At 41.1% G+C, this 10,141-nt stretch overlaps 1 protein-coding gene across 1 annotated transcript; it reads left to right on the top strand.

The window, feature by feature from the left end:
• The first annotated feature begins 256 nt into the window (after nucleotides 1-256).
• prrc1 (proline-rich coiled-coil 1) lies at nucleotides 257-10,128 on the top strand. Its single transcript, XM_013912404.1, has 9 exons — nucleotides 257-340; nucleotides 2,628-2,760; nucleotides 3,645-4,028; nucleotides 5,557-5,702; nucleotides 5,918-6,020; nucleotides 6,111-6,274; nucleotides 6,852-6,955; nucleotides 7,325-7,427; nucleotides 8,915-10,128. The coding sequence occupies exons 2-9, from the start codon at nucleotides 2,667-2,669 to the stop codon at nucleotides 9,128-9,130; spliced, it is 1,314 nt and encodes a 437-aa protein (XP_013767858.1). The 5' UTR covers nucleotides 257-340; nucleotides 2,628-2,666; the 3' UTR covers nucleotides 9,131-10,128.
• Nucleotides 10,129-10,141: the final 13 nt, after the last annotated feature.

The following is a 10,141-nucleotide window of genomic DNA, read 5'->3' as shown; positions in this document are numbered from 1 at the left end:
GGTATTACATTTTCAGATTTTTTTTTATTCCTTGTATGATCACTCTTCATAAGTAAGAAGTCTGATGGCTTGTATACATTATTATGGTATAGTTTGAAATACACTACTTGTGATTTAAATTTTCCAAACACACAGTTTCACACAGCCGATTCCAGCCTGAATTTTACTTGGAATCAGATCGGAAAGGGAAATCAGTAGCCTCTCACATCACTAGTTTCGTAAGCCACGTAAGACGGCGGCAGGCGTCACGCTGGAGCAGACGTGGCAAAGCACCACGTCATCACTGTGGGTCGGCGCTTTATTATTATTTATGGGTGTATTGTGTTAGTACCGCCAGCAGGTGAGTAGTTAAGTTACTTGTTCTGTAGAGATGATCATAATAGTGGCACGTGTCATGCTGAGTCTTTTTTAGAGAATTAGATAAAGATGTGTATGGTACTTTGTCCGTTTTGCTGTTTTTCTTTGGGGTTGTGAGGCACGTGTAAGTTGTGAACAGTCTTAAAAAACGCTACACTGCATTCATTTGGATCTCCTGTCGTTCTGTGGCGTGGCAGACACGGAACAAACCTTGTGTGTCCGCGTCAGACGATATAGATCCGCTTTGTTTCAGAGCACAGCGCTTGCCTCTTCGTGTGCGAAAGGGACTTAACTTAAGGTTTAACCCTGGGTTTTTGTACTACGACGGTGGTTCATGTCTTACTGGGGTAAATCGCTGTAGTAGGTTGTGCTGCAAAGCCTGACCTGCAGCAGTCTAGATTCCAGATTAGAAAGGACCATGCGTGAATTCATGGTCTGCTGATCAATCAGAAAATATGATCACGCTTCCTGGAAGACCTCTGTGGAGACCGTAAGAGGGTCTTCTGTTTGTTTCTGTTGGGATCAAACAATTTTATTACTATATGCTCCTAAAACAGCGCATCTGATAGCCTGCTCCCAGCATGTTATCTTCTGAGTTTTGGATTAAAATGCGTTGCAATACAGATTATTTTCTGTGGGAATATGTTTTACATGCGCAGCTTAATGCCCAAGTTTAACAGGGAATCTATGTGGGAACCTATGACGTCACTGTAAACTCCTGACGTACCATGTAACCTGAGGTGCACCTCCCGAGAATGTAATTACACAGTGGGTCAGTGCAGACTGCAGCTGTTATGATTGGTTTGTTCAACACGCTTGAATCCTTATTTGCATTTCTGGCTACTTTTTCACCACAGTTGTTTTTTTGTTGTTTTTATTTAACAATAAGATAAAATCACTGCCTCAGAATGATCCATCTAAGGACTCACAAATCTACAAAACCAGTCAAAACTTTGGACACACCTTCTCATTTAATATTTTTTCAACTTTATTTTCATGACTATTTGCATTGTAGATTCTCACTGAAGGCACCAAAAAATAAATGGACACATATGGAATTATGTAGTAAACGAGAACTTGTTTTAGGCTCTTCAAAATAGCCTCCCTTTGCTTTGATTACTGCTTTGCACACGCTTGGCGTTCTCTCGATGAGCTTCGTGAGGTCGTCACCTGAAATGGTTTTCCAACAGTCTCGAAGGAGTTCAGAGATACTGAGCACTTGTTGGCCCTTTTGACTTCGCTCTGCGGTCCATCTCATCCCAGACCATCTCAATTTGGAATGGTTGTAATTAGGTTTAGGTCAGGTGATTGTGGAGGCCAGGCCATCTGATGCAGCACTCCATCACTCTCCTTCTTCATCAACTAGCCCTTACACAGGCTGGAGGTGTGTTTGGGGTCATTGTCATGTTGGAAAAATAAATGATCGTCCAACTAAATCCATTGGGATGGCGTTTTGCTGCAGTATGCATACTGACATAGGAGGGTGCAGCCATGCTGATTCTGTGTGCACTACACACAGGCATAAATGTGGGCAACAACACTTTTGTTTTCATAGGCTCCTCGAATCCTCAAAGGTTCTCTGCAGAAGTCTAAATCAGGCACAAGTCTACCTTACTTAAGCCAATAAATGAGGCTCAAACTGTGCGATGCATTGTCACAGGAAGGTGCATGTATCAATTTGTTGATTTAGAAAACCGAGGATACCTGTTCAATCAATAAAAAGAAGTTCACAATAATCTGCACTGGACGGCAGGCAGGCCAGTTCAGCACCCTTACTCTTTTAATACAAAGACATGCTCTTGTAATAGATGCAGTATGTGATTCAGCATTGTCTTGCTTAAATATGCAAGGCCTCGACATCATCTGAATGGGAGCATATGTTTCTTTAAAATCTGTATATACCTTTTAGTATTGATGGAGCTGGTCTACCTGCAAACAACCATGGCATCACCAGTGCAATACTTTAGTTTATATCCACTAACTTAAAGCTGAAAGTCAGTACTAAAATCAATCACATCTTGATTGTTTGATAGACAAAAAACATTGGTAGTGTGCAAAATAAAAAAAATAGAAAATTGTGGCTGTGTTCATATACTTATAGATTTAACTTTAGAAATTTCTAAATTTCTTCCTTGGTGTGAAAAAAGGTTTAATAAACATTATTGTCAGTCAAACTTTATGTGCTATAGTTCCCAGAGTGTACATGCAGGAAATGAACAATCGACCGACAAGTTGAACACAATATAATTCATCACAACATCTTATTGCAGCAATTCTGGGCTGAAGTTAAAATAAATACTACAGAGAATATGATGGAAGAAAGTGGGATTGAGACTACACCTCCTGCCAGCCCCACCCCTCTGACTGTGGGTGGCCCAGTCGGAAGCCTGCCCACCTCTGCTGGTAAGACATTTGATGTGCAAATCAACATTCCCTTTGCTTGTAGCTTAGCTGAGTCGAGATTTTAAATGTCATTTGCTACAGTTCACATTGTTGATACAAATTCAAGATTGGTAATACGTGTAAATAAATTTAAATTCTGTTGATGTGGACGTTATGGATACAACATCTATCAATTTTCTACCACTTATCCAGAGCTGGGTTGCAGGGAAGTAACAATAACAGAGAAGCTCAGCCATGTGGCTCCGCTTAGAAATTCTGTTCATAACAGAATCAATGACAAAGTGCATCCCTGATGAAGTCCAACATCCTCTGGAAACAAGTCCAACTTGTTGCTGGCAATGCTAATTAAGCACTCGCTGTGGTTGTACAGGGACTGAATGGCTTGTAATATTAAAACTGGAAAATTAATATTCAATTAAGACACTCACTTGCAACAGTATTGTGCTGTCTTTGCCTTCTTCAGCTGGCACACAACTGGACACAACATTGCTGCAGACAGCCAAACATGGCTCCTCCTTTCCTTAAAAGCTATAGTAGTTAACATTCATAACTCTAAATAGCAGTTTAGGAGTAAGAAGAGTAAGAAGTAAAACTCATTTCAGCAATATCAAAGTATTACACAGTTATCATAAATATTTACCTGTGCGGTGTGAATGTTAATATTAGCAATTTTACTTCTAGCAGTCACCTAATAGCGAGATGTTGCAAGGTAACCCGAGCAGAGAGTCTAGAGAACTAATTCAAGCAAATAAAGAGTGAAATCAGACGGGTTTCAGGCCTAAAGAGCAGAGCTGAGGATATAAAGACCTGCAGAGTGAGAAAATGGCAAGCAGATGAGTAGAGGGAAAGCTCTCTCTGATTGGATGTTTCTCTTTGTTTTTCAGGTCTGTCCACTTCGCTCCCTCTCCCAGGAACAATCAGTTCCCCCTCAGTCTCGACTTCTCTCCCCAGTGTCCCACCACTTCCTGCCTTCAGCAGCCCTCTGGCTGCACCGCTTTCCCTTTCTTCCCAATTTCCCCCTGCCTCAACACTGGCCTCACCTTTCACCAGCAGCTCTCCCGTCCCTCCTGCTGCCTCCTTCTCTTTGCCTCCTCAGGCCTCTTCCATCAGACCTCCTTCTACTGCTTCCAGCATGTTGCCCCCTCCTGTAGGTCCGCCTGTATCGAGCTTCTCCGTGGGTGCAGGATATGACATCACACGGGGTCATGCTGGTCGAACCCCACAGACACCGCTGATGCCAACATTTTCCAGTCCTGCTTCTATACCAGGTCAGAGTGAAAAATGTGAAGCTCGGGTGAAATTTTCGAATCTGATAAACACATTTATGCTCTTTTAAAAACTGGAACCAAATCAGTTTGACACCCAGAATACCCACATACTAGCCAACACTAAATATTACTATCAAATTAGATACTCATTTGCAACAGTATTGATACCAACAGAGGCATCTTTGCCTTCTCCAGTTGAAAAATACCTTCACGTTATACCTGAACAGGCAAGCACACCTCGCTTGACTAGCTGTCATTCACAACACTGAACAACCCTTTTGAAAGCAATTTTGGAAGGTCCGTGAAACTCCAGTTTCTACACCACTGGCACTTAACGTTTAGTTAAGTTATCATTAAGGATGCGGCTCGTGGTTATGGCTAATAACAAATCAAAAACATCAATGTGGGAGCAATGCTATCAGAACTGCCCATCTATATTATTATAATGGACCTAAGAACTGTTGTTTCTTATGAAGTCCCAGTAAAGTCAGCGGTCGAGTAGCAAGCCCCAAGTATGACTGGAGGTGCATTGAGTGCGAGAGAAGCTGACCTGAGAGAGAGGATCATGGTGAAGCTGGAAACCTGAACCCTTCATGGCCGATTACCAAGACAAATGTGAAGTACCCTCTGAAAGTCTGCTAGACGATGTGAATGCAGCATTATGGACAATCCATTACTGGGATGATTAGGAAACTAACCCACTAATCTACATTATGACAGTAGTGATCACAGAGATGGTTGGCCACCAGATGAACAGCCACAAGGAGCAGTGCCCTCCATGGAGAAGAAGACTGGAGGCCAAGATCAAGGCAGTGTGGAAGGAAGTCAGCCAACTATTGGAGCTGCAGAAAGGTGCAATGAGGAAAGGGGTACCCAAGAAGTACAGCAAACTGTCCATACCTGAGGCCTGGGAACCTGCCATGCAAGGACTCTCAGCCCTGGCCACATGCTTGAAGAGGTGTTCCAGAGAGATATGAGGCAGAAGAATAAACCAGAAGTTCTCCAGAGAACCATCCAAGATGTACTCTAGGTGGCAGGTGACCAATATGAGACGGCACAGAGGCACTAATCATGGCAGCACAGGAGCAAGCTTTAAGTACAAGATAGACGCCCGATAGTGTGGTACCACACCTGGGAAGACCTCATGTGCAGGTTTAGGGCCCCTGAGACACATAACAACAGGGTGTTGAAAGCTGAAATGAATGTCCCTTAACTTAGAAGTAAGACATAAGGGTAATAAATCATATTTTTTACAGTAGTCCTCAAACTCACAGCAGATTTCCAGAGCAGAGAAAGAGCTAGCGTTGTTAGCTGAATTCCAAGACGACTGTGTAGTTAAAGTCTGTCAGACTACAGAATCAGAGACTGGAGAAGCAACTGCATGGGCTACCGCAGCAGCAACCTCACAATCTAGCCAATAGGGAAGCGCAAAACAGAACAGCAGCAGATGCTCAGAGGACATTCTGTAAACAATTGATTTATTTTAAAAAAAAAGTACAACTTGTTAAAAAATGTTCCATATTTTCAGGTGTGGTGTCCAACCCCATGCTTCAGCAGTCAGTCATTAGAGGAGGATTAGATACTGGATCTTCAATCACGTTCCCGGAGGAACAGGAGGATCCCAGAGTGTCTGGAGACACCAACAGTGGTGGAGGCATCTGGGGCTTTTTTAAGGTAGAATACAAATGTGTGAAAGGGGACTTTTGAAGCTTGATGTTCCCTGTAGCTTTTTTGCGATATGGTAGGACATATTTTTCAAACATAAAAAGTCTTTACAATGATGAAGTTCTTCTTTAATTAAAGTTAATAGGAACAGTTGGTTAAGTGTGGTGTGTGTGTGTATATATATTTTTGGGTAGTCTTATTCTGTGTGTATTGTGTCCCCTCAGGGAGTAGCAGGAAACGCTGTAGTAAAGACAGTCTTAGACAAAACCAAACACTCTGTGGAGTCCATGATCACTACTCTTGATCCTGGCATGGCCCCATACATCAGTAAGTTACCCTGTTTTACCCAATTAAAAAAAAAAATGTACAAAACATTCAAATGTTCTTAATAAATGTTTCTGTGTTGTTCATCCTCAGAGTCTGGTGGGGACATTGACATCGTTGTGACTTCAGATAAGGAGATGAATGTGGGAGCAGTTAGAGATGCTTTCCAGGAGGTTTTTGGGCTGGCCATGGTCACCGGAGAGTCTGGTCAGTCAAACATTGCTCCACAGCCTGTGGGCTATGCCGCCGGTGTCAAGGTCAGTGGACTTCGCTTTTACGTTACTTCATTTCTTTCTCGTTCAACTTTTTTCAAGCATCAAATGTTTGTTTTCCTTGAATAGGTTTTATAGCTTATTTATTTATAAATGACATGGCTTTTAAGACCATCACGTGTGAGGATAAAAATGTATATAAATCATGCAGTGCTAGATTTGTTAAGAGGAAATATTTTGAGAACTGAGTCTTAATATTGTGGGAAAAACGAAACACAAAATAGGTTGCTTCTGAAAAATTGTGTGTAACCTTTTAATCATAATAACTGGATTGCATAGAGAGTTCCACATTTTATGAGTCAAGGCTCATTTTAGTTAATATCTCTACGCACAGTAAAAGAGAAAAATGTTAATTATGATGATGTATTAGTTTATTAAAATATCAGTCTGGTCATTTTTAAGTTTACTTATTTGTTTCTTAGTTCAAAATAAAATGCTGAAATATCCCAGTTACATAAGTATTACTAGTGTCTGAGTTTGTTTCAGTTTAGTTCTTGACAGCACTGGTGTTTGCAGCTTCAGTCATACATGTGTGTGTCTGTCTGTCCCTGTGTGTCTGCAGGGGGCTCAGGAGCGCATTGACAGTCTGCGTCGAGCTGGTGTGATCCACGAGAGACAGCCAGTGGTCTCTTTAGAAAACTTCATTGCTGAACTTTTTCCTGACAAGTAAGAAGGTTTTGACTGACTTCTGAAAAGAAAGCACACGCATTCTTAGAGGCCTAGCGGACTTTCTGTCTCACAAACAGTGCGCAGTACTGCTGTAAACAGCTCGGAGCATCCCATAAAAAACAAAAAAACGTGTGGATGCTGGGCTACAACAGTTTTCATCTACAACAGGACAGAAATGCTTTTTGACATTTCTATTCACCTTTCATCTTCCATTATTTACTTTATAATTAGTCATGTGTTGAATAAAATGCAAGCCAAATATTCACGTTTGATGCAGTTTGATGTTTTTTTGTGGCAACAAACAAAAGCGTTAAGATTTAGTTAAAAGCTCTAAAAACAACAACAAAACCTTCTTTTTGTTTCCAGGTGGTTTGACATCGGATGTTTGATCCTCGAGGACCCTGGTCAGAACATTCACATCGAGCTCTTCACTCAGGCGACCCCTGTAGCATTAGAGCACGTCCAGCAGGTATCTTTTGGTTTACAAAGGAAGAGCTTTTCTGGTTGAAGTTTAAATATTTAAAAAAATGTTCAGGAAAAAGAAACTTTTACAATTTATAAAACCAAACAGAAGTAAAACTGTGCGGGTGAGGGTGGCGTGGAGTTTTTTGGCTGTGTATACTGTATGTATGGTTGCTCCTGGGGCCTTGTATCTGTACGTGGAAAAAATGGTGGTCATGGGGAATGTTGAAATGAAGCCTTGCCTGCTTAAAAAGGCCTGTTACCTTCTATAGTCAAGCTAAACCAACACTGCTTGAGTAAGTATTGTAGGTTTCCCTTCGTTTTTGATTTGTTATGCAGTGGTCCGTCGTTATATCGCGGTTCAGTTTTCACGGCCTCGCTGGTTTTTTGTTTGTTTGTTTTTTTGTTTTGTCACAGTGCGTTGTGTTCTGCGTCCTGATCAACTGTAGACCATTTTCAATCAATTTCATCGTGCCGTGTCTCCTGTACAGTACAGTTGCGTCCAGCTTGTCAAATTTACATAAATCTTCGCTAGCAGAAGACAACAAACACAAAAGGATTATAAGTGAAACCAAACAGTCAGATAAGTCAAACTTTACTGAACTCATTCTTCTTGCTTCCTCTACTTCCGTACCATTGATTCATTAATGCTGAATTCTCTCACAGCTGCTCTGTGCCCATGTTCTGGACCTGAAAACAGGGTTTGATCTTTGGTTTCATTCGATAATGCTGGACTTATTTTCGAAGATTTGAACTTTGAGAGTGTTTAAACAAGAGAGAAACGTGTGAAAATGTCGATCCCCTTTCTGAGAAATGTGTATAAAGTGTGTATTGAGGGGTTTTACAGCCTTAAACCATCTTAATAATAATTGTAAAAAATAAAGTTCGCTACTTTGCGGATTTCACCTATCGCGGGTTATTTTTTGAACGTAACACCCGCGATAAACGAGGGAACACTGTACACTATATCGACAAAAGTATTGGCTTGCCTGGTTTTACACTCAAACAAATTTGAGTAGCATCCCATTGTTTATCCACAGACTTGAATATGTTGTCCGCCCAACCTTTACAGCTGTAATTCTTCTGGGAAGGCTTTCCACAAGGCAGGTAATGTGTTAGTGGGAAGGTCATGAAATTGGCAAACATATCTTGGGATGCTAGAACTAAACCCAACTCCTGAGCAAATAAGAGGGACCCATTGACAAATGTTTTTAAAAGCAATCTTCACGCCTAAGTGTTTGATTTTTATACACCTTAAAGTGATTGGAATCCCTGAATTTAATGATTTGGAAGGGTGAGCAAATACTTTTGGCAATATCCTGTCATGCTGGTAGAAGATAAAGTTTCCCACCTTTTTCAGGCTCTATAGTTTTCTCTTGACTTTTTGTCTTTGAACAAAAAATGTCAGGTTGTACCGTAGAATTATTTTTTTCAAAATCTCCCATGTAGAAACCTGCTACAACTCACAGTGTTTTTGTAACCTTCCCCATATAGGCTCAGTCCATGACCCCTCCTGACTACAGCCTGCGCTGGTCAGGTCTGAGTGTTACCGTGGGTGAGGTCCTGGAGCAAAGCCTTCCCAACATCAACAGAACAGACTGGCACCAGGCCATGACAGGCCTAACCCAACGCCAGATGATCCACAGTGCTTCCAAAGCTCTGGCTGGTATCTACAAACAGCAGTTGCTTCCCAGGACTACGTCAGGCTGAGTGCGTCAAGTTTCTGCGACATACTGAGAGGAGGTGGACAGTAAACTAGCTGATGGGACATGAAGGTTCCACGTACCTCCCTCCATCCGTCTGTCCTGCACAACAAAGCCAACTGCACATTTCGTTAAAGATGTTTGTGCCCACAGACGTTTTGCTGGCATTCTCGTGTATTTTAATGGGTTTTACTGAAAATTTAGATTCCATTTTGTTACGATCAAGCTATAATGCATTATGATCCTCTCCATCCTTTTTAAAATGTTTATCAGTATAAGCACATATTAAGGCAACGTTTAGTGTTTTATTTAGGCATTCTTATTGTTAATGTAGAGCTTTTGTCCCATTTGTACTTTTCTGTACCCTAAGTCCAGTTTAGAGGGAGTAATGCAGCAACTACCTGATGTGATTAGGCTGAGTGCAACATCAAGAAGCCCTACAATATAGGAAAAAACCTTTTTTAGGGGGGGAATTTTCTACCATGCCCTAGGGCCATTATTACCAGCTACTCCCTATACAATGTACTAACTGCATGCCAACATTGCAGTTATCAAACATTAATTGTTATGATTTACTGTTATTTGTTGATACAATGCTCAATTAATACAAAAATAAATATATGTGACCATTTAACCCGAACAAAAAAAAATGAGCCATGTCATTACAACATATCTATACATAAAAATCTTAATTTCGCATATTGTTACCTTGATGAGTGTGACCTAAATTAACTTTGTAGCAAACAGCCGACATCTTCCTGATGCTACTGACCTCCATCAGCAGGATAGTACATCCTTCAGCATCACAAAAACTGCTAATGGATGGCTCAAGGACTGTAGCATGGAGTGTTGAGATTGGCCCAAGCCTTCCCTGATATAAATCCAGTGGAGGGCCACGAGTCATATTTGCAGATTCATTGGATAGCCACCCAATTAGTGAAGTATTTTGATTTCTTGTCCTACATAAAGACCATGGCTGACGTGAATGCTAATACAAATTTATACATAAAGTGTTTCT

The sequence above is a fragment of the Pundamilia nyererei genome, unplaced genomic scaffold (genome assembly GCF_000239375.1).
Source record: "Pundamilia nyererei isolate P.nyererei 1_Seehausen unplaced genomic scaffold, PunNye1.0 scaffold00089, whole genome shotgun sequence".
NCBI lineage: Eukaryota > Metazoa > Chordata > Actinopteri > Cichliformes > Cichlidae > Pundamilia > Pundamilia nyererei.
This window is presented reverse-complemented; position numbering and strand designations above follow the sequence as displayed.

What these genes read in the sequence shown, in the direction of transcription:
- prrc1 (XM_013912404.1), top strand. Translation starts at nt 2,667, where the DNA reads ATGATGGAAGAAAGTGGGATTGAGACTACACCTCCTGCCAGCCCCACC. An exon ending in CAGTCCTGCTTCTATACCAG is followed by an intron (nt 4,029 to 5,556) that starts GTCAGAGTGAAA and finishes CCATATTTTCAG; the next exon opens with GTGTGGTGTCCAACCCCATG. An exon ending in CATTAGAGCACGTCCAGCAG is followed by an intron (nt 7,428 to 8,914) that starts GTATCTTTTGGT and finishes TTCCCCATATAG; the next exon opens with GCTCAGTCCATGACCCCTCC.